The 24,775-nt window shown below is 39.0% G+C and overlaps 1 protein-coding gene across 14 annotated transcripts in view; it reads left to right on the forward strand.

Moving 5' to 3' along the window:
- MBNL3 (muscleblind like splicing regulator 3) overlaps nt 1–24,775 on the forward strand; it is a 121,103-nt gene that overhangs the window by 78,585 nt on the left and 17,743 nt on the right. For all 14 annotated transcript variants that reach the window (XM_027533093.1, XM_027533096.1, XM_027533097.1 and 11 more), the window contains 3 exons: nt 5,507–5,671; nt 22,952–23,146; nt 24,418–24,654. In XM_027533093.1, coding sequence (XP_027388894.1) covers nt 5,507–5,671; nt 22,952–23,146; nt 24,418–24,654 — 597 coding nt within the window. The remainder of the gene's footprint in view (nt 1–5,506; nt 5,672–22,951; nt 23,147–24,417; nt 24,655–24,775) is intronic.

Consider the following 24,775-nt stretch of genomic DNA (forward strand, 5'->3'; position numbering starts at 1 on the left):
CTAGACTTCAATAACAAAAAAAAAAAGGAAAGCAGAGTTCAGAAGAGACGCAGTGCTGACTTGGGGGGGCGGTGGAGTGCTTGCCTGCCCTCTCCATGGTGGAGGGACGGTCAGCCTCATTAATTTTGCCTTCAGTATACTCAGGAAGTGGTTTATTAAAGCCTTTTTAAAGAAAGATTTTTTTGTCTGTATCCCAAGTTTAAATTGAGTTGTATGTAAGATTTTAAGGATGCTTTTTGTGCATATATTCATAAATGGTACAATTCTGGAGGATACACATTTTTATAAAAACAACTCTTAAGAGAAAGAAAGTGGGAAATTGCCATTAGTGTGTTGATATCTGGTGATACTCAGTTTATGTTGATGTTGCCTTTTAGCTGTTTCAGATTGTTCCTAGCCTTAAAAGGTCCGTGATGGTTGTAGGAACCATGCAACCTAGTACGGATCATGTGTTGATTGTTCCTAGCCTTAAAAGGTCCATGAGGGTTGTAGGAACCAGGCAACCTAGTACGGATCATGTGTTATTCTAAAATCACTGTTACTTCCTCTGAGAAGCCATGTCCATGCATGTAAGTATGTTTTAGTTGGGCAGTATAATCAAGAGGTTTTTTCATTTAATACATGATCATTAAAATGAAATCATTTTCTTATAGAAATCAAATCACCTATTTGTTGGCTTTATTTAACATTTAACTCTAGGTAGTGTAGCAGAGCAATGAGATGTCTTTGAAAAGGTAATCCAGTTATTATTGTATTTGAGAGGTTCCCCCCCGCCTCCCATAATTCCTAATGTATTTGAAGAAGCAAGTCATTCTGCAAACAGCTGTTCCTGTTAAGATACTGGTGACTGACAAAGGGTAATTTTCAGCTTCCTGGGGTCCTTTTCTTATTCTGATGGATGGTAGAGCTTTGTCTCATGAACATAAAAAAGTACTTTTCACAGGAGTTTTCTACCACCAAGTGCCTGGAAAGTCTTGTCTCTGACAGACTCATTCTCAAAACTCCCAAGACTTAGGTGGATTTGAATGTCTACAATGCTACTTTTCTCTTTCAGTCGAAGGCTTTGTACTGTGAAAAGCCTGAAGGTAAGGAAAAGGAATAGATTGAATTTTGGAGGTTTTATGAATGCTCTGCAACTTTTTCCTTTGTCTGTCATCAACTTTTTGATGTATTTCAGAAATTTCATTGGTCATTTTCTCCCTGTGCTGCTTTTTGGGTGTTTTTGTTTTTTTTTTTTTCAAAGAGAGTAGATGGAATAGGGGAGCAGGGAGATGTGTAGATATAGTAACACTTATTTCAGCAGAGAATCACTTTCTTATCAAATCACTTTGCTATTTTCTTGACTCAGTATCACAGTGAAAGATCTGATGAGAATGATTTGTTTTTAAGGCCAAAGGAAATGGAAAAGGCGTGAAATTGAGGCAAGCCTAAATGAGCTTGCACTCTGATTTCTTTAATTTTGTGAGTCTGCACTGAGCACATGGCAACTCTTGAACCTGTGGGTCTAGAAGGAGGTTGGACACCACTGACTTGGCTTGGGAAACCCAACAGGTGATATTTTTCTGCCAAGATAGCTTCTGGGCTGTTACAGACCTGGTGTGATAGTCTTGTGGCCCATTCACAGTGCTTAGCTGGCCTCTGGAAAACTTCACAGTCACTGGTTTTCCAAAGGACAGAAAAACAATAAGTGATTACTGTGGTGGGCAAATCCATCCTTTGCCTCCACCCCATCTCATCCATACGTGCTTATGAAATCCTTAATCCCCTACAGGGACTAAAAGCAAATGTTAGCAAATGTCAAAAACAAAGTTTGCCACCCCCTCCCCAACTCCAATAAAAGTATTTTGCCCTATAATTAAGTTTGGGCGTCTTGAAGAATGAATACAGAGGAGATTTATTGCTACCAAGTGTTGTACATATAAATATATTACCCTGAGTCCTAAAGTTGTTTTGAAAAAATTTAAGGGGCTTGGCTTTCTTTTGAAATATTGTATTTCACAGATAACATTGATATTAAATTATTTGGTCTCATCTATTGTTTCGATTGAAAATGCAGGGTTTTTTTTTTTTTCTCTTTTATAAGCGTTCTTTAACATAAGCAGCAATCTCTGGTAAGGTAGGGTTGTGCATTTGCATTGTTATAGAATTAAATTATGGATTCTGTCATTCAAAAAAGAATGCTTTATAAATCAAGTACAATCTCATAACTAAGATGAGTAAGTTTTTTTAAAATCTTAGGCTGCGTCATATTCCATACTTTAGTTTTATAACCTACCTTGATGTGATTTTTAAAGTGTAATTCTTTTTTTTTTTCTATTTCTGTATACTGTGTTTACTTGGTAAAAATCTCATTAGTTTCCCAAGAAAAAACTTAAGAAAACTTATTATTTGTAAAGGACAGTAATGTAAAAGCACAGAGGCAGGTAGCAAGCCTTTATCTGTACATTGGCAGGAAATGGTCCAAATAAACCATGTTCTCTCCCGCCCTCCCCTCCCCTCTTGATTACATTCAATGTAAATGATGTTAAAAGTCTACCCTACCTGGAGGGAGGTGGGAGTGGAGTTCAGGGTGGGGAACACGTGTATGCCCGGGGCAGATTCAAGTTGATGCGTGGCAGAACCAATACAATATTGTAAAGTAATTAGCCTCCAATTAAAATAAATTAATCAAAAGATCCCTCTAAACTGTTAACAAATGGCAAAAACTTATTGTATTCCTTTTCCTTTAAAAAAAAATCTATTGTTTTTTGAATTCCGGAGTATAAGAGACTGTCCTCGTCTGATTGGGGGTGGGTTACAGATTGTGTCCTATTTAAATGGTTATGGTTGTGTTTGCCACTGGTCAGGGTAAACTATCAAGGTGGGTTTGTGATCCTAAGGCAGTCCTGCTCAGCAAGAGCCTGGTTTCTTTTTTCAGTGCTGCTATGTACCTATCCCAAAGCCTGGGAACTGGAGCAATAGTCCTAAATGCTAGTAGGCAGGAAGACAAAAGATAGTCTAAGGAGAAGGAAGGTCAGGAGTAAGTTACTTAGAGCTGGTTAGGGGGAAGGATTTCTAAATGCAACTGCAGTTAGTGATTTTAAAAAAGGCCTGAAATTCAGAAGAGAGGTCAGAGATAGAGATCGAGATTTAAGATCTGAGCAATTGCAGTGAGAGATGAAACTTTACCCGGACTTTATTTCTCCAGGGGAAAGAGAATAAAGAGGAGAGCAGAGGATTTAGGACTCTCCCTTGGGGAAGTAGGAGGAGAAAGAGAAACCCTAAAACTGCCATGCTTGGCTGTGGAAGGCTCCACGTGCCACCAGTTCCCTTGAGCTGTTAATTTTGACCCAGATAATCCCAGTTACGCTGGGTAGAGAATCTAGAGACTGAAATCGTTGTGACTATCTTTGCCTTGCAGTAGATGTAAAGAGAATTAACATTTTCTCTTAGGGGGACATGTTAATGGAGTGGGGGGACTTCCATTTCCGCCAGTTTTAGTGCATATAAGGATTTCCTTGGGGCTTCCCTTGGGGCTCAGCTGGTAAAGAATCCGCCTGCAATATGAGAGACCTCGGTTTGGGAAGATGTCGTGGCAAAGGGAAAGGCTACCCACTCCAGTATTCTGGCCTGGAGAATTCCCTGGACTGTATTGTCCATGGGGTCACGAAGAGGCAGACACAACTGAGCGACTTTCACTTCAATTACAGTCCTTATATGTGCTGAAATTATGTGGTTGTTCCTACCTTTATGAGTTCAGGAGGACTGAGTTCATACCACCCTCAACTCTACCGATAAATGCTTTCTTTTCTAAGGTACGTTGAAACTAAGAAATTGTTTGATTTTATAAATAATTTGATTAAAAATAAATTGATCAAATTGGAGAAACAGAATGAGAAGCCTAATGGAAAATAATAGTGGCTACCTTTATTTATCAAGCTATGTTTTAAGTTATACTCAGTTCCCTGCCAGGGGAGGTAAAAGAGCCACCTCATCCCATTGACCTGATATTTAAAAGAGCATTTGCAGTGCTTCTGGTTTTGCATTATAGAAAGTGAAAATCGCTCAGTCAATATCCGACTCCTTGTGACCCTGTGGACTATACAGTCCATGGCATTCTCCAGGCCCGAATACTGGAGTGGGTAGCCTTGAGGGGATCTTCCGAACCCAGGGATCAAACCCAAGTCTCCTGCATTGCAGGCAGATTCTTTACCAGCTGATCCACAAGGGAAGGCCAACATTATAGGTAACTCTAATTTTCAGGGCCACACCTTGTTCCCAGTGAAATTACGGGAGTGCTTTAATAACAAGATAACTAAATATGAAGGAGTGATTAATATAGTCCATTCAAGCATCATAAATACGGAAAATTCATAGCATTTGTTGAAAACACTTGAACTGATTTTCTCCTGGGAATTCAGGTGGCCTAGCAACTTGCACTCTTGGGTACAAAAAAAGTTGCCTTCCCACACCCCCCCCACCAACCCTTCCCTCCAGTAAGCTCCTGCTATAAAGCATCTAAGCAACTGTGGGAAAAAGAATGGCTTGCAGTTGTGCTTATCTTAAAGGGATTATGGCAGACTTAGTAATCCAAATGGGATCATCATTAGCTGCTTTGTACAGTACTTGAGTTAAACAAACACAACATAACACATTTGACAATGTGATAAATACCTGGTCACTGACATCCTTTGCTGCCACACAGTAAACACCATAATTAGCAGCCACATCAGCATGTAGGTAACACCAAAGCCATGTTTGGTTCCACAGGACTGCCATATGATCCTGTCTGGAAGTGCTGAAACCATCTCTAAAACATTCAAATACCTGACACTCCCAAATATACTTGGGTGTCAGTTATCCAAATGATCCGGGGCCATTCCCTCTAGAATCTAAAGAACAGCATAACTGTGAGGTAGAAGAGGTTTATTTTTCAGTTAACAAAATATCAGTGAATTTCAAGCAGTTTCTCACATTATATGGATTCAGGAAAAAGAACTTTAGAGCCAAAATTGTCCAGAATAATGGATCTAAAAGTTACAAGATACATTTATGTGTATATATTTAACACTTTTCCGTATTTTTCCTGATTACATATGTAGATCCACATCCTAGATCATATTTGATTTTATGTCTCACGTTGGGAAATTTCTATTTACATCTGTAATGTTATGATTATATACTGTCCCTGATATTTTATATTTTAAATGTAAGTTGATGCATACCAAAGTGGAGCAGAGCAAGGTGGCTATGAGAATGAGTTCTGGGGTCAGACTAACTAGGTTTTAGTTCTGGTTTTGTCACTTGTTAGCTGTGCAACTCCTCTTCATCTCCTCATCTGGAAGATAAAAATGATGAGAGTATCAGTCTTAGGGGTGGTGTATCAAGACAGAATACATTAATTCACATAAAGTACTTATAACAGTTCATCCCGCATGCTAAGAGATTAATAAACTTTTCTTATTTTCTTAGCCACACCAGATTTTTAAATATATTAATGTCAATTAATAAAATCCTTCATTTTTAGGGCCGGTGTGCCAGAGAGAACTGCAAGTACCTTCACCCTCCTCCACATTTGAAGACGCAGCTGGAAATTAATGGACGGAACAATCTGATTCAACAAAAGAGTGCCGCCGCCATGTTCGCCCAGCACATGCAGTTTATGTTCCAAAATGCTCAGATGCCATCAGTTGTAAGTCACAGCTCTGCTTTTTCAAAATTGCATATGTGTGTCCTTTTTTTTGAGGGTGCATATCTACACTGGAATAACCTGGCAAGGACTTTGGGAAGTTGTCACCGAAGGATTGAGGATGCGAACTAATATGTTAATTGACACTCCGAAGATGTTATGCATGTGAAGGGAGCAATCAGGTGTGAGATTTAAACACTGGGTTGCAGGCACCCAGAATGTAGCTTATAGGGACTTCCCTCGTGTTCTAGTGGCTAGGACTTCATGCTCCCAGTGCAGGGGGCCTGGCTTCTATCCCTGGTTCAGGGAACTGAAGATCTTGAGTGCCAGAACTAAGACCCAATGCAGTAAATTAATAAATCAAAAAATGTAATTTATCGAAGAATACTAATAAAAGGAGCAGGGACATTTTGAGAGGAGGTTTGATGATTATTACATAAAAACCTTTTAATTTAGGATATTAATTCAGATAAATTTCCTTGCTCTTTGATAGTTCTGTTGTTACTTTTAAATAGATTTTTCACTTTAAAATAACTTTAGATTTAAAGGAAAGTTGAAAAGATAGTACTGAGACTTACCATATTACCCATCACCTGGTTTTCCCCACTTTTAATATCTTATATGCAGTTTATTTGTCAAAACTAAGGAACTGACATCTACACATTACTATTAACTAAACTCCAGACTTTCTTTAGACTTCACCAGATTTTTCACTAGTGTGCTCTTTCTGTTACAGTGTCCAATCCAGGGTATCAGTGTATTTATTTGAATCCTATCTGTGCTCTCTCTTCTGGTCTGTGATTGTTTCTCGGTCTTTCTGTTTCCCATGACCTTAACAGTCTTGAGGGATACTGGCCAGGTGTTTGATGGGGGTTTTAACTTAACCTAGCCACAGAGTTTCCCTTTGGTGAAATTAATATTTTGGTGTCATTCTAAACCAATGTCTAGTATTTGGATCATTGAGTTTAAATGGATCACTTAAAAAGTGATTTAAGTGTCCTACAGAGAATTCATTTTGTCTTAATACCTTAAAATATACAGTTGCAGTTTGGCCTTAGACTCTTTGAGATGGAATTGAAAACTGTCCCTGTCTACTGAGTTCTTCCAGGTCTCATATTTGGTTCCATGGTGTCTCATTCTAATTCCAGCTGGCCTACTTCCTTTAAACCATTATCAGGCTAGTACTTGGAAAGGGTTGTGTTATCTTTATTTGTAACCCATTTCATTGGTGACTACTATATAATGAACACACTGAAAACTGAAAGATGTACGTAATATTTAGATACATGGAAAGTGTGGGAGTAGGTCAGTCTGCTCTCAGCAAAACCTATCTCATTACAAAGTTGTTTCTCAGAATTCAAGGACATCTGTGTAGATAGGGCACCCCTTAATTGGTACATCTTTATGAATAATGCAAAAAACGGGTCCTAGGGGCATTAACAAGTCACTAAAATTTTGTTCCATGATACTTTTTCCAGGATGTCTAGAAAATGTTAAGTAAAATAAATAGATTTCATGTGTTTACTCGTTTGCCAAAAATACTCGCCTTGGAATTCAGTGCTGATTAATTACATTGATAAATTCGTTCCCAGAATGTCACCAGTGAGCTCCCTGGAGTTCCTCTTTGACCTTTAGTAATACTTTATATGGTTGAACTCCTCCAAACTCTGTCCTTAGCTTTCAAACGCTGAAGCATTTCAGTTTGTTCTTGGTTTTGAAGGGATAGGGAAGAGAAAGTGTTCTAGATACTGAGAATAGTATAAATAAAGCCACAGAGAAATGAATATGCTTGGTGAGTCCAGAAAATGTGAGTAGATGGGGAGTAAAGCAAGGGAGCCTTTTACCCACCGTTACCACTCTTGGCCTCTTGTGGGATGTCCCATTTTCAGACTGAGCAAAGAATAGGAGCCAGATTTTATCACACACCTGAGCCCAGCATTTCGTATGCAGCTGGAGCCTATATTTTTTCAAAGGTCAAGGGACATCAATCAACTGCCCTATTTCAGAGAACCAGAGAGCAAGAGCCTGGGGTAAAATAGGGGTAAAGACAGAAGGCAGACTATTCATCTTCTGTTGAGCCTCCTGTTGAGTATCTCCATGCCAAGTCTCAACCCTTCATGCATTATTGATCAGGGAGTGACTTTTTTGGAGTCCAGTGAGAGATTCATTGAGTTTTTCAGCTTCTTATGCTTTCTAATTTGATTCTCCATGCTTTCTATAATAGAATACATTTCCCTTTTTTCTTCAATGAGGGTAATTTCAGGCTGCAGAATATGACTGTTATGACTCACAGGAGTACTATTTATTTTGTAGCATAGCAGAAGACATGAGACATTACTTAGAAGACCCCAGGGAACAATTGGAAATTGCTTTTCTACCTTGTAGATTATTTAACAATAGCTGTTATGATGTGATAAACTGATGAAAGATTAATTTCTTCAGTTATTATGTGTACAAAAAGCTAACCTCGAGATGGTTGATATGATCCTCTTTTGTGGTCTAGAAAGCTGCCTTGTGGGCATGTTGTCATTGAGCTAGTGTGAGCAATTTTAAGTGACATTTACCAGTCTGACTTGAAAGAAATTTTCTTTATTATGGATCTTGATTTTACTATGGAAGTAACATATAATTTTACTTTGTTTCTTTGGTACCTAGTCTCCCTAAACAACTGTCTATCCCTTCTAACTGCACATCCCTCCTGCTCTGATCATCTGATTCTTTTCCCTAAAATATTCAAGCTAACGTTTAAATTTCCAGTCCTGTTGTTTGTCTGCCTGCATATTAAGACCCATTGGTATCACTGCCTTGAACCTTATGTCTTCCCACAAACCACTCTTTGATCTGTTTCTAGGATACCGGAAGAGCATGTCTGCTTTTGGAAAATTGAGTACGGTTTGCTTATTACAAGGCCACAGATAAAGGGAATGACAACCTAGATGTAGCCAGAGAACAGATTCTGTTCAGTGTGACTGAACAATGAAAAAAAAAGCCACACCTAGTCAATTTGGGTGGAATGCTTGCTGTAGCAGGCAAGTTTGTTCACTGTATCTAACAGATCTGAATTGACATTTGCAAGTATAAAATTCCACCTCAGAAAGCTTTTGGTAGCTTTATTGAGGAAGTTTAGTAAGTGACACAAAGGCTGTGACTCCCTAGTATTTTTCAGTGCAGTTTAAGAGACAGAGCTGCTGATGTTCACAGCAAAAAAAAATTATACAATTAAGAACTCCCTTTGGCATAATTAAGAGACAAACAGCACTGGAGAAGAATTTTAGGGCAAGCGGACACACTGGGTTCCAACTTCTGAGAACAGATAATGTTTGGAATTTCAGATCTTCTCATAATTTGGAATATTCATTACAGAAAGAAATTTCCAAGGAAGGATTCTCACTGCTACATGTAATGTGTGTGTGTGTGTGTGTGGTGGATATGATGTTATAGGCTATAAAAATATTTTTGAATCAGACATTTTGTATAATCTAATAAATACCTTTCCTTTCTCTGTTTGAATGTGGTTGATTCACATGGAGGCGGTTCTTTACATGAAGGTAAACTTGACCCAGTTGAGTGTATGCACCTGATGATTTATATAGAGGTTATTGGCTCAGCCATAGCAGTGTGCCAAGTCCTCTGGTCTGCTGTATGCTTTTCATGGCTTGCATTCCTGTGGCCAAGTCATAGTATTCCAAACCACCGAGTCTATAAACACAGGACTTCAGCCTTTTTCTTTATCGCAGATAGAATCATCTGATGTTGTCTAGACCTTCCCCACCATTTTACATCATTTTTACAATTCTATTTACCACATACATTTCTCAGAAACAAGCTTATATGGGAAAAAAAAAAAAAAAAGAAACAAGCTTATATGTCTATCTGAAACTGTACTAAGGAATAAAGGTGAGGTGACATTTCAGGACCAAACAGGGATAAGTAGGAAGTTCAGTAGATAGGAGGAAGGGATATATACTAATTAATAATATCAGTATTTTTAGACTCCAGTGTTTCAAGTGTTTTTATTTAATTAAATAGGAGCTCTAAGATATTATGTTACTCTGTGCACTTTTGGACTAGGACAGATTTAAACGAATAGAAGTAAAATTGCAAAATATTTATTTACTTTTTAATTTTTGAAAATGCTAAATCATTTCATAGTTAAAGATGAAAGGATAATATCTTTTCCTCACCATGATACATTATACATTTTACATAGTCACATCAGAGTTATAGATTTTCTATTTCATATAAACTATTGGCGGAAGTATTTCTGCTATCTCCCTGTTTTCAGGGCTCTTCTGTTAAAAATTATTAAAATTTCCTAGATTACCAGTCTCATGGTCAGTACAGAAGTTACAGTGAAAGTTAATGAAGATTCTTCAATGAGTTTCTCAGTTTACCTACTCATGAAATAATAAATGATGACATTTAATCTCTTTCATCTTAATGTAGTGACATTCAGTATTTTGTAAAGTGATTGTTGTGAAATGTTCAAGTCAGTAGAAGACAGGCATTATGTAGTTATAAGATTAATATGCTCTTAATATATTTATGGCTATTACGTCGTAAATATCCACAATGGCTTGAGGTTAATCAGATCATATCACAGGAGTGTTTGAAGTGGTACCATGCTACGAGCCCCAAATTTTATCAAGATTTTACTAAGTTTTCTAAAAAATTAGAAAAGATTTTACTTTTAGATATAGCAACTGAGACCTAACATTATGTGTTTGTTCTATAGATTGTTCCCAGGCTTTCCTTGAGGTTAGCAAAGGAAGGCTCTGGGCCCCTTATTTGCATGGTCTCCTTCCAAGGTCCTGGGAGGAGGCCTAGCAATGTGTTTATAAAATTTGCCAAAAATATTTGTATATTCTTTGTTCTTAAGGCTCCCCTCCTCTACCCAACAACCTAAACTGCAGGCCCCTCAGATCCTGGATTCATTCCTGATTGCAATTACTGGTCCAGGGTAGAGTAGTTATCGAGGTCCCTTCCTGAGGCTGTGTATGTCACACAGCTTAAAGCCCCTTTAACAGTAAAACAAAAGAAATCACAACAGCAGGAGCTTTGCTGCCTTGTCCCAACTCGGTTTAATACAGTGAAACGAAAATGCTACACTTCTGCCACCAAATAGAGGGCATTTGTACATGCTGTCTTTCACAGTGCGTAGTTTCTTTGATAGTAACCAATCTCAACACTCTCCCTTTATCCTCCCTTGTATATTCCCAGGGGATAAATTAAAATGTAATCGTCTCTCAGCCCATTTTGTGTCTTACTCATCTGGGGCCGGTTAGCTCAGTTGGTGAGAGTGGGGTGCTAATGAGACCATGTGGGCCTATTAGCTTTCCTGCTCATGGTCACAGTCTAAGCTCCAGCAGGTACCTCACCATGGCTTGCCGTTCATCGCCATCGAGATGAAGGCAGGAAGTTGGGAAGGTCTGTGAAAACTCATTTTCCCTGGCGGAGGATAAAGAAATCACAGCAGCAACAAGAAACAAACCCAATGCTTGGTAGCCTCACCTAGAGAGGATTTTTTTTTTTCTTAACACCATACTGTTGCCTAGATCAATAAAATTCAATGGTTTGTCAGTGACAGGGCCATGAGGAGACCTAGTGTGAAAAAACATGGCTGCCCTCCCCACCCAGTAATCTTTCCCCCCAATAATCCTAATCTGCCATAATAATCTTTATGTGCGTGCTAAATCACTTCAGTCGTGTCTGACTCTGCGACCCTATGGACCATAGCCTGCCCAGCTCCTCTGTCCATGGGATTCTCCTAGCAAAAACACTGGAGTGGGTTGCCATGCCCTTCTCCAGGGAATCTTCTCGAACCAGGGACCGAACCTGTGTGTCTTATGTCTCCTCCATTGGCAGGCAGATTATTTACCACCAGGGCCACCTGGGAAGCCATAACAATCTTTATAGATGAACTAAATATTATTTGAAACCTTCCTTCACCTAGTCTCCTCTCTTCAGCCATTCTGTGAATATCACATTAGCAATTCACTTGTCCCCTGGAACCACATTTTTTGTAATATGTTGTATATTTCAGTCTATATCACTAAACCTTTTCTTTTTTTTTTCAAAACTCTTCATTGGATACCTTTTGATAGTGATGACTTAGCCACTCCAGTTAAAAACTGCATGCATACATATGTGTGGGTGTGTGCATGCACACATGCAGGTATGTGTATACAATACCCCGTGCTTCTCATACTGTTTTTATGTAGCATTTCACATCTGTATCAAAAGACAGTTTGGGAGTGGTCTTCTGCTTAAAGTTTTCCCCACCAGAGAGCAAAACAGATGGAATTCTCTGCCACTGGTTTTGATCCCTGAGTGCTTGTTTTGTTTGTTTTTTATTTTGATTTTTGTAACTGGTCAACCTAAAAGTAATCAATGGCTTAGGAATCCATTTTGACTCAATTCACTAAATATTTCTTGAGTGTCTACTCATGCCAGGCATTTAAAAGAGTAAGAAACAGATAAAAAGGTAAATTAGAAATAGTCTCTATCCTCTACAAATATATGATCTAGCAATAGTAAGATGATGGATTAATTTTTGTTTTTGATCCCCTTAGTTTCTGATTTCTACCTGATCCTTTGTATTATTTAGCTTTGAGCTTTTTTTTTCCCCCTCTGTAGAGTGATTTTTTTTTATATGAGCCATTAAAGGTTTTGTTTTATTTTGTGTTGTTTTGGTGGTGGTGGTGCTCTGTTAAACCGCTGATAATTAAAACCCCTTGCATCCATTTATCATGGATTTGCATTGAGATATCTCTAGTCTCCAGGCTTTCTGTGGCTTTTTTGCTTTTCTCAGCTCTTGTTATTTTCCCCTTCCCCCCAAACCCTTTTTCTCATGCCTGTTGTTAAAATTAAGTAGTCATTGATTTTTAAAATACTTTCTTTCCTAGTGCTATACTGAAGTTAATTGAATTACCAATGTTATTATATAGTGATTTAGCAACAAATAATTTTTACGGCAGTTCTTGTTCATGTCTCAGTAACAAAGTTAAAATCCACCCCCCCCCAACTAAGAAAAAAGTCATTTACCCTTTTACCAGATCCTTCTCTAGGAATCACCTGCTATTATGCTGTTGGTTATAATTCGTGGCCTGCTCTACAGCTTCTTACCACCTACAGGGAGATCCAAACCATAACTTGTTCCCTCTTGCTTGCTCAACTTTATACCTATGATACCCACAATAATCTATCAATCCTTCACCTACCTTCCTCCCTTCAATGCTTCCCCTTATTTGGAGACTTCCATGATTAATAAGGTCAGAAAAGCCAGGTTTAGTTGAGGATAACTATTCACTTTTGATTCTTGAATGTATTTTTCTTCACTCTCTTTTGGGCCACAGTGGCTTATTTATTAACAAGTATGATTAGTACATAAACACCACTATCAGCTTGCATCTGTTTATAAAGTTCACTCTCAATTACTGAGGGACCAATCAACTAGTCTGGAGATTATGTGGGCCTCCTTCGGTGTCCCAGTAACACCAGTCAAAGAGTGTGGAGATGACCAAGGAAAAACTGAAAATGATTCACTTGTGCTCTTTGTGAACATCTAGTAAAGTCTGATGAAAATGAAAATGATACATTTCATTGTGCTTTGGGATTATCCAAGGATAGAAATATGCATGGTGATGGTGAAAGGGACTGCTTTTTATACTATATAAATGCTTGTAAATGAGTAATAAAATTAAGATATTATGAGTGCTAAAAGTTAAGAGTGCTATATTTCTGGCATTAAAATCAAGTCAACAAATTGTTACCACATGTTTCAGTTCAGTTCAGTCCAGTCACTGAGTCGTGTCCGACTCTTTGAAACCCCATGAATCGCAGCACGCCAGGCCTCCCTGTCCATCACCAACTCCCGGAGTTCACCCAGACTCACGTCCATTGAGTCAGTGATGCCATCCAGCCATCTCAACCTCTGTCATCCCCTTCTCCTCCTGCCCCCAATCCCTCCCAGCATCAGAGTCTTTTCCAATGAATCAACTCTTCACATGAGGTGGCCAAAGTATTGGAGTTTCTGCTTTAGCATCATTCCTTCCAAAGAACACCCAGGGCTGATCCTCTTTAGGATGGACTGTTTGGATCTCCTTGCAGTCCAAGGGACTCTCAAGAGTCTTCTCCAACACCACAGTTCAAAAGCATCAATTTTTCAGGCTCAGCTTTCTTCACAGTCCAACTCTCACATCCATACATGACTATAGGAAAAACCATAGCCTTGACTAGATGGACCTTTGTTGGCAAAGTAATGTCTCTGCTTTTCAGTATGCTGTCTAGGTTGGTCATAACTTTTCTTCCAAGGAGTATACGTCTTTTAATTTCATGGCTGCAGTCACCATCTGCAGTGATTTTGGAGCCCAAAAAAATTAAGTCTGACACTGTTTCCACCGTTTCCCCATATATTTGCCATGAAGTGATGGGACCAGATGCCATGATCTTAGTTTTCTGAACGTTGAGCTTTAAGCCAACTTTTTCACTCTCCTCTTTCACTTTTCATCGAGAGGCTTTTTAGTTCTTCTTCACTTTCTGCCATAAGGGTGGTGTCATCTGCATATCCATCTTATAAAAGAAAATGTTTAGTTGTCCACCTTTAAACAGGAGCTTAGAGGGAAGGCCTCAATTATGATATTGACTTCAGGCCAGGATTAGCCTAAGTGAGTTAAGTATCTTGCATTCATCCAACAATAATTTTACTGACACTGGATATTATTCAAGTTACTACAAAGAGATCTAGGCTGTTATTAGGTTTTATTTCTTTATACTACCTTGAGGAATAACTCATTTTAAGTAATAAATCAATGTTCCTAAGATGTCTGTGTAAACTAGAGATATTTATTTGAGGCATCGTTTTTCACTGAATTGTATTATTATTCAAAGGTGCTTCAGAATCCTTTAAGATCAAAATGCGGTGGCTCCTAAAGTTTTTCCTTTACAGGATTCCATCTCTCTCCCCATTCTTAGTTACCAAGTAGTTATTATTCTATAAATAAATAGTTAAGAATGTGAATTTTAGTAATTATGTAAAAGAACATTTACGTGAACACTTTACTATTTGTTTCTAAAGCCTGACTTCTTCAATTTGTGTAATCTTGCTACAAGTATTAAATTCACATCCATAGATTTTAATACAATTAGCGCTTTACTTCAGAAATTGAGTGCTTTATATTTTTGAATCCTGTAGAATGAGGGTCAGCAAAATTTTCTCTAAATGACTAACAAATAGGTCAGCCTTTGTGGGACAAGAGACAAGATTTGAGGATACTACATAGGTTCTTCTGTAATGAGAAAAAACAGATATCCATGCTTTTCGTTATGTCAGTCTACAAGTGAGCAGAGTGTAATTTATTTATGGAAACTGAAACATGAATTGCATATAATTTTCATGTGTTATGAGATATTACAATGTAGAAAATAACAAATGCTGGAGAGGATGTGGGACAAGAGAACCCTCCTATACTGTTGGTGGGGTTGTAAATTGGTCCAGCCACTACAGAGAATGGTAAGGAGGTGCCTCAGAAATCTAAAAAATAGAGAGTTGCCATATGATCTATTACAGGCTTCCCAGGTGGCTAAGATGGTAAAGAATCTGCCTGCCAGTGCAGGAGATGTGGGTTCAAACCTTGGGTCTGGAAGATCTCCTGGAGCAGGAAATGGCAACCCACTCCAGTGTTCTTGCCTGGGAAATCCCATGCCCACAGGAACCTGGAAGGCTACAGTCCATGGGGTCAAAAAAGAGTCGGACATGACTTAGTGACTAAACAACAACAATGACGTGGATCCATGAATACCACCCCTAAGCATAGATCCAGATAAAACTTTGGAAAGATACATGCAGCCCTATGTTCATATCAGTGCTATCTTATAGTACCCCATATATATATATAAAAGCTAATTGTGTGTATATTGGAATATATATATATATAATGTAATATTAGCCATAAAAAGGAAGGAACTTTTCAATACCATTTACAGCAAATAGATGGACCTAAAGATTATCATACTAAGTAAAGGAAGTCAGAAAGAGAAAGACAAATACCATATGATATCGTTTATGTGTGGAATGTAAAATCTGACACAAAGGAAGTTATCTATGAAACAGAGACAGACTCACAGATACAGAGAACAGACTTGTGGTTGCCAGGAGGATGGGTGAGGGGGTTGCATTGAAAGTTTGGGACTGCAAACTATTATTATTATATGCAAGCTATTATTATTATAACTAGAATGGATAAACAATAAGGTCCTGCTGTATAGCACAGGGTGCTATAGTCAATACCCTGTGATAAACCAAAATGGGAAATAATATTTAAAAGTATATGCATATAATATATAAAACTGAACCACTTTGCTGTACACCAGAAACTAATATTGTATATATCAACTACAAACAAAATAGAGAAACCACTCTTAGCATTCTGGCCATACAAAAACAGGGCAGGCTGAATTGGTTCAGGGGCTGTGGTTTGCCAACTATTACCCTAGAACACAAGCTCTTGAACAGTAAGTACTCTATAATCCCGGGGTGAGTTTCATGAGGTCCTTGAACTTCTTGAGATCACAGTTTGTACCCATATGAATTTTTCCATGGGCAGGGTCCACAGCTCTTATTAGACTCCCAGAGAAGTTCAGGACTTGAAAAATATTAGGTGCCACTGTTCTAGAGACAATTCGCCAAATTTTAGAATGCATTTCCTAAGGCCCCAATAGTTCTAAGTACTTGGGGCTTCCCAGGTGGCACTAGTGGTAAAGAATCTGCCTGGCAACACAGGAGACAGAAGAGACGTGGGTTTGATCCCTGGGTTGGGGCGATCCCCTGGAGGAGGGCATGGAAACCCACTCCAGTATTCTTGCCTGGAGAATCCCATGGACAGAGGAGCCTGGCGGGCTACAGTCCATAGGGTCACAAAGAGTCAGACGTGATTAAAGCGACTAGCACACACACACGTGCAAGTAACCAGTAACTTGTGGGAATTCCTACCCTAGCAGCTAATACTGCAAGACACATTGAGGGTAAATAATTGTCTAGGTGATCTTTTTATTCATATAGTCAGTTGTTGCCATCATTCTTGTTGGTTTTACAAGATTCAAGAAAGATGAAAATCCATACCCTTTGTTCTAAGAGAAAAGCTTTCTCATATTTTCAAATATTTAGTAAACGATTTGTAGGCTTGAGTGAACATCTGAAACATATTTAAGTGCCTGGTCAATTTGGGCTGTATATAGAAATCAGATTCAACCTGTTAGGTACCTTTTTATTTAAAATTAAGACTACCCCACAGGTTGGTTCATGTTTAGCTCAACTTACATCAAGGGCTGCAAGACAGGTACAGGAAGGATTAAATTTGCTTATTAAAATTGAATGTGTGAACTTGCGGCTGCCTGATATAACAGGTGGCTGTTAAATAAAGCTAAGCCCTTGAATGTTCAAATTCATGAAATGGAATACTTACCCTGGGGCAGAGGTGGTGGTGAAAAACAGAAATGTCCATTTGAAAATAAATAAGAAACTCAGGAGTTCCAGCTGTGCCCAAGGGTTGAGAATTTTAAAAAAGAAAAAAAAAAAAGACCTACTTCTTCTCAATAAACAGCATTATAGAATCAAGTTTATACCAAAGAGGAAATAGTTGTAAAATCTACAATGCTAACTTTAAAATGTAAATATGATACAGTATAATCTTACAAACCCTAAGCTTTTTCAGCAAGCCCCTTGCACTATTTATATAGACTTCCAATTAATTTACAGCTTGTTTTCATGAGATTGGAACATATAACAAACCTAAGAAGGTTAAAATATATTCCAGGTTAACCAGTAAATTTTCCCCCAAAAATGAAGGAAAAAAATACAGAAGTTCAGAGCTATTATAACAGGAAGCATTGCTACATGTCCATTATTCCTAAATATTATTAATTGATCAGTATTTATTAGTGATTAATAATTTTGTAATCTAGATAATTCACTCATCTGCCAGTTTTCCTTTTAATTCAATAGCTTTAGAAAATATAATAATGGCTCTTCTTGGTTCTGTACTTTTACCATTTGAGATTTTTGCTAATTTTGAGACAGCCTGAATCATCAAATTGATAGTCTGTCTTCAGTTCAGTTCAGTCACTCAGTCGTGTCCGACTCTTTGCGACCCCATGAATCGCAGCATGCCAGGCCTCCCTATCCATCACCAGCTCCCGGAGTTTACCCAAACCCATGTCCATCGAGTCGGTGATGCCATCCAGCCATCTCATCCTCTGTCGTCCCCTTTTCCTCCTGACCCAACCCGTCCCAGCATCAGGGTGTTTTCCAATGAGTTAACTCTTAGCGTGAGGTGGCCAAAGTATTGGAGTTTCAGCTTTAGCATCAGTCCTTCCAATGAACACCCAGGACTGATCTCCTTTAGAATGGACTGGTTGGATCTCCTTGCAGTCCAAGGGACTCTCAAGAGTCTTCTCCAACACCACAGTTCAAAAGCATCAATTCTTGGGCGCTCAGCCTTCTTCACAGTCCAACTCTCACATCCATACATGACCACTGGGAAAACCATAGCCTTGACTAGACGGACCTTTGTTGGCAAAGTAATGTCTCTGCTTTTGAATATGCTATCTAGATTGGTCATAACTTTCCTTCCAAGGAGTATGCGTCTTTTAATTTCATGGCTGCAGTCACCATCTGCAGTGATTTTGGAGCCCCCAAAAATAAAGTCTGACACTGTTTCCCCATCTATTTCCCATGAAGTGATGGGACCAGATGCCATGATCTTCGTTTTCTGAGTGTTGAGCTTTATGCCAACTTTTTCACTCTCCTCTTTCACCTTCATCAAGAGGCTTTTTAGTTCCTCTTCACTTTCTGCCATAAGGGTGGTGTCATCTGCATATCTGAGGTGATTGATATTTCTCCCGGCAATCTTGATTCCAGCTTGTGCTTCTTCCAGCCCAGCGTTTCTCATGATGTACTCTGCATAGAAGTTAAATAAGCAGGGTGACAATATACAGCCTTGATGTACTCCTTCTCCTATTTGGAACCAGTCTGTTGTTCCATGTCCCGTTCTAACTGTTGCTTCCTGACCTGAATTCCTGATTTCTCAAGAGGCAGGTCAGGTGGTCTGGTATTACCATCTCTTTCAGAATTTTCCACAGTTTATTGTGATCCACACAGTCAAAGGCTTTGGCATAGTCAATAAAGCAGAAATAGATGCTTTTCTGGAACTCTTGCTTTTTCCATGATCCAGCAGATGTTGGCAATTTGATCTCTAGTTCCTCTGCCTTTGGTAAAACCAGCTTGAACATCTGGAAGTTCACGGTTCACGTATTGCTGAAGCCTGGCTTGGAGAATTTTGAGCATTACTTTACTAGTGTGTGAGATGAGTGCAGTTGTGCAGTAGTTTGAGCATTCTTTTGCATTGTCTTTCTTTGGGATTGGAATGAAAACTGACCTCTTCCAGTCCTGTGGCCACTGCTGAGTTTTCCAAATTTGCTGGCATATTGAGTTCAGCACTTTCACAGCGTCATCTTTCAGGATTTGAAATAGCTCAACTGGAATTCCATCACTTCCACTAGCTTTGTTAGTAGTGATGCTTTCTAAGGCCCACTTGACTTCACATTCCAGGATGTCTGGCTCTAGGTGAGTGATCACACCATTGTGATTATCTGAGTCGTGAAGATCTTTTTTGTACAGTTCTTCTGTGTATTCTTACCACCTCTTCTTAATATCTTCTGCTTCTGTTAGGTCCATACCATTTCTGTCCTTTATCGAGCCCATCTTTGCATGAAATGTTGCCTTGGTATCTGTAATTTTCTTGAAGAGATCTCTAGTCTTTCCCATTCTGTTGTTTTCCTCTATTTCTTTGCATTGATCGCTGAGGAAGGCTTTCTTATCTCTTCTTGCTATCCTTTGGAACTCTGCATTCAGATGGTTATATCTTTCCTTTTCTCCTTTGCTGTTCGCTACTCTTCTTTTCAAAGCTATTTGTAAGGCCTCCTCAGACAGCCATTTTGCTTTTTTGCATTTCTTTTCCATGGGGATGGTCTTGATCCCTGTCTCCTGTACAATGTCACGAACCTCATTCCATAGTTCAGCAGGCACTCTATCTATCAGATCTAGGCCCTTAAATCTATTTCTCACTTCCACTGTATAATCATAAGGGATTTGATTTAGGTCATACCTGAATGGTCTACTGATTCTCCCTACTTTCTTCAATTTAAGTCTGAATTTAGCAATAAGGAGTTCATGACCACAGTCAGCTCCTGGTCTTGTTTTTGCCGACTGTATAGAGCTTCTCCATCTTTGGCTACAAAGATTATAATCAGTCTGATTTCAGTGTTGACCATCTGGTGATGTCCATGTGTAGAGTCTTCTCTTGTGTTGTTGGAAGAGTGTATTTGCTATGACCAGTGTGTTCTCTTGGCAGAACCCTATTAGCCTTTGCCCCATTTGCCTGTTACTCTGGATGTTTCTTGACTTCCTACTTTTGCATTTCAGTCCCCTATAATGAAAAGGACATCTTTCTAAAAGGTCTTGTAGGTCTTCATAGAACTGTTCAACTTCAACTTCTTCAGCGTTACTGGTCGGGGCATAGGCTTGGATCACTGTGATACTGAGTGGTTTGCCTTGGAAACGAACAGATATCATTCTGTCGTTTTTGAGATTGCATCCAAGTACTGAATTTTGGACTCTTTTGTTGACTATGATGGCTACTCCATTTCTTCTAAGGGATTCCTGCCCACAGTAGTAGATATAATGGTCATCTGACTTAAATTCACCCATTCCAGTCCGTTTTAGTTCACTGATTCCTAGAATGTCGACGTTCACTCTTGCCATCTCCTGCTTGACCACTTCCAATTTGCCTTGATTCATGGACCTGACATTCCAGGTTCCTATGCAATATTACTCTTTATAGCATCAGACCTTGCTTCTATCAACAGTCACATCCACAACTGGGTGTTGTTTTTGCTTTGGTTCCATCTCTTCATTCTTTCTTGTGTTATTTCTCCATTGATCTCCAGTAGCATATTGGGCACCTACCCACCTGGGGAGTTCCTCTTTCAGTATCCTATCATTTTGCCTTTTCATACTGTTCATGGGGTTCTCAAGGCCAAGAATACTGAAGTGGTTTGCCATTCCCTTCTCCAGTGGACCACATTCTGTCAGACGAAGTCTTAGCTCATTATATAAAATAATATCACATCAGTTAATTCCTGAAGCTTTGTATCTCATTCTGTGAGAAGTATGATATGTTCCTATAACCTGTTATATCACAGTGCTAGTTAGGGTGGGTCAGCCTTTGGCTTTTGTCCTCAAACCTTAAGGCACTTCCTCTGACTGCCCCATCATCTTTCCTCCCACGTGGTGTCACCCCTTTCCTCTTAAAACTCTTGGCCACCATGCCTTCTCTACTTACCGTGATGAGTCTTACTAGTTTGGAAGCGGGCGGGACATGTTCTTTCCATTGTTCCTAATTTGCCAGTTAGCTAATGATAAATTCACTGTGGAGAAGGAAATAATAACCCACTCCAGTATTTTTGCCTGGAAAATTCCATGGACAGAGGAGCCTGTGGGCTACAGTCCATGGTGTTGCAAAGAGTTGGACACAACTTAGCAAGTAAACAAAACTCATCTAAGGCTTCCCCAGTGGCTCAGTGGTAAAGAATCCGCCTGCAGTGCAGGAGACACAGGAGCCACACGTTCAGTCTTTGGGTGGGGAAGGTCCCCTGGAGTAGGAAATGGCAACCCACTCCAGTATTCTTGCCTGGAAAAATTCCATAGACAGGAGGAGCCTGGCAGGGCTACAGTCCATGTGATTACAAAAGATTTGGAAACAACTTAGTGACTAAACAACAAAGTCATCTTAAGGTAGAGTGCTAATGGGGAAGCCCTTCCTTCCAAGGTGAATGTGGTTTATAACACGGGTTTCATGGAGAAGGCTATGCTGGTGAAAATTTCAACTCCAGCTAGGGGGTGGCTGCATGAATATAGACTGTCCCTCACTTCCTACTCTACAGAGTCCTACTCTACCTCCATTTAGAACCGTTCCTATTATTGTGATCTAGCACAGGATGTGGGCACAGCTTGACAGTGCAACAGATGTTTTTTTTTTTAGTGAAAGAAATTAAAAAGAAAGCAAGAACACATGCTCTTAGTAATACATGAGACATCACCGGTTGTACCGCAGTGCACCTACAGTATAAAGTCACTATTAGAAATATACTACGTTTAACCAGGATTTGTTATTCATTCATTAAAACGTTTACATTTATTTTTAAATTATGTCATTGATTTTATCAGTCATTCACTATGTATATTGGGTGCTGTAGGGGAGGCAAGAGAACTATCAAAGAAATTATCACCACATTGAGAAGAAAAGATGCTCCCATGTGGAACACACTGGAAAACAGCACAGTAAAGTGATACATTATTTCATCACAGATAATAATAAAGGCAATACATATATTACACTCTTTGAGATCAGGACTGGTAAAAAATTTAAAAACCCAGTAATAGCCTTTTGCATTTCCAAGCCTTTACCAGTTATACTCTAGTGTATGTACCTTATAATCCTGTTATCTCTCCCTGCCTAACAGGAATCCTATTTAGGATATTTAGGGCCCTCTTTTAAACTGTGCATATTATCTGGTCCCTTAGATAAAGACAAGGCTAGTCAAGTCAGATTCGTTTGTAAAATAAGACCTCTTTTAAAAAAATGACCATACCATTCTCCTTTTAGGTAGACAGCAAGAAGTTGTGAAAGCTCTCACCTTTTAAAATCCACTCCTTTCTTCCTCCCTCTTTGCCTGTCTTCATAATTGATAGTGGGCTGGGAAGAAAAGCAAGTGTTCGGTAGGGCAGGTGGGAACCATGGTGGGACCAGAAGCTTTGGAGCAAAGCAGTACTGCCAGGAAGAGAAAGGAGGACAGTGAAATGAATGGGGCCTTCAGAATGCCCACATATATGATATCGATGGTGACAAGGTTTTTACGTAAAAGTGGAAGTGCTAGGGAAAACATGTTTGGAACAGACTCCATCAGTGCGATTTGATTTACCTAACTCATAAATGTTAAAATTATGTGGCTTGGTTTATCAGCTTACCAGTAAGTTTGTTACTCAAAGAGATTTGTTGGTTTAAAAGGAACTCTTATATGGGAATTAATATGATACTAAAAATAAATCAGAAGATACAGTGGTAAATTTTGATATGGCTTATGCTTTTTGAAAGACTGCTTCTTTGTGTAATAATAGGAATAATCTATTGACCTCTAACACCTTTTTTTCTTCTTTTAAACATACAGAATTCTTTTCCTGTGAATCCTGCAATTGCAGCTAATCCTGCCATGGCTTACAATCCTTACTTACCTCATCATCCTGGGATGGGCCTGGTCCCCGCCGAACTGGTACAAAACGCACCTGTTCTGATTTCTGGAAACCCACCTCTGCCACTGCCAGGGCCTGTTGCTCCAAAACCGATACGTTCAGATAAACTGGAGGTATTTGTGTAGAAATCTATGAATACTCATAAGGGTAGATATTAGCCTTATGCATAAACATTTCCAGAACCTGGTGTCTTAAATGCTTTAAATAAGTACATCTGGGTTTTAAGCTGCTGGAATATAACCTCAGAGAAGTATTAGACGTTTTACTGCTGCAGTTTTACCCTGTTATGAAGTGCACAGTTGTACAGTAGGTCAAACAATGTCTTAGTTTGCCCGGCTGCTGATTGTGTGTCTCCTCTGTTATGGCACAGAGAGTCTGGTGGGCATGCTCCAGCTTTACAGTCTGGAATTACAGTCTGTATTCACTGGTGGATCTCTACTTGCTAGAATAATCAAACTGAAAATAAAAGACCCATTAACTGCCTATGAATGCAGAATGTAAATGAGTCTCATAGAGTCTAAACCTGTTTCTCCATATTATGAATGATGTACTAGATCAGAAATATCCTTATACCTAAGAAAAGGAAACTAAAAATTGCAAACAGCTTTTTGATTTATGGAAATCCTTCAAACTATGTCCTTTTTCATAAGTTGAAATAAATAACTAGTCAGTTTCTTACAAAGTCAGCTCCATTGGCAGCTCCTCAAATGCTTGGCTATGTATCGGACTGGAATCTGTACATGTCCTTTAGTCATGGTTCACACGTCTGCTTGTAAAAAGCACATTGTTGTGTGATAAAGACATATCTTGGCCCTTAACAAAATAATCCTCTCCTGCAAATATAGCTAATTACACTTTAGGCTGTGTATCAAGTGGAGGATTAAAAACTGGTTTTCAATAATTGGTTGTTGTTGGTTAATCGCTAAGTTATATCCAACTCTTTTGCAACCCCATACACTGTAGCCCACCAGGCTCCTCTGTCCATGGGATTTTCCAGGCAAGAATACTGGAGTGGGCTGCCATTTCCTACTCCAGGGGATCTTTCCAACCCAGGGATCAAGCCTGCGTCTCCTGTATTGGCAGGTGATTCTTTATTGCTGAGCCACCAGGGAAGCCTAATTTTCAAGAATACTTTCATTTCAATGTAAGGAAAGCTGACAAACTTCCTTTGGGGACAATGGATTGTTATCTTTCTTGGAAGAGAAATTTTGTTTATGTTTATGTCTCATAGTGACTATGGCTTGACTTTATCCTTCAAGTTTTGAAATTTTTCCTAAATAGATGACAAAAGAATATGTACTGTTGCTCTTACATTCACTGGCAAAATAAATAAAAACTGATAACCTTCCAAGCGTCAATGTGATTTTTTTTTTTTTTTTTTAAGGTTTGCCGTGAATTTCAGCGAGGTAATTGTACCCGTGGTGAGAATGATTGCCGCTATGCTCACCCTACTGATGTGTCCATGATTGAGACAAGTGATAATACTGTGACCATCTGCATGGATTATATCAAAGGTCGATGCTCCCGGGAGAAATGCAAGTATTTTCATCCTCCTGCGCACTTGCAAGCCAAACTCAAAGCAGCTCATTACCAGATGAACCATTCAGCTGCCACTGCAATGGTAAGAACAGGCTAGGACTTGTCGACTCTCTGTTTGGGGATAAATGATTCATATATGCCTCAATTTGTCTAATACCCTGGAATCACAATCTTGGATAGTCATGAGTGGACCTTAAAATGAA

This window comes from Bos indicus x Bos taurus, chromosome X (genome assembly GCF_003369695.1).
Source record: "Bos indicus x Bos taurus breed Angus x Brahman F1 hybrid chromosome X, Bos_hybrid_MaternalHap_v2.0, whole genome shotgun sequence".
NCBI lineage: Eukaryota > Metazoa > Chordata > Mammalia > Artiodactyla > Bovidae > Bos > Bos indicus x Bos taurus.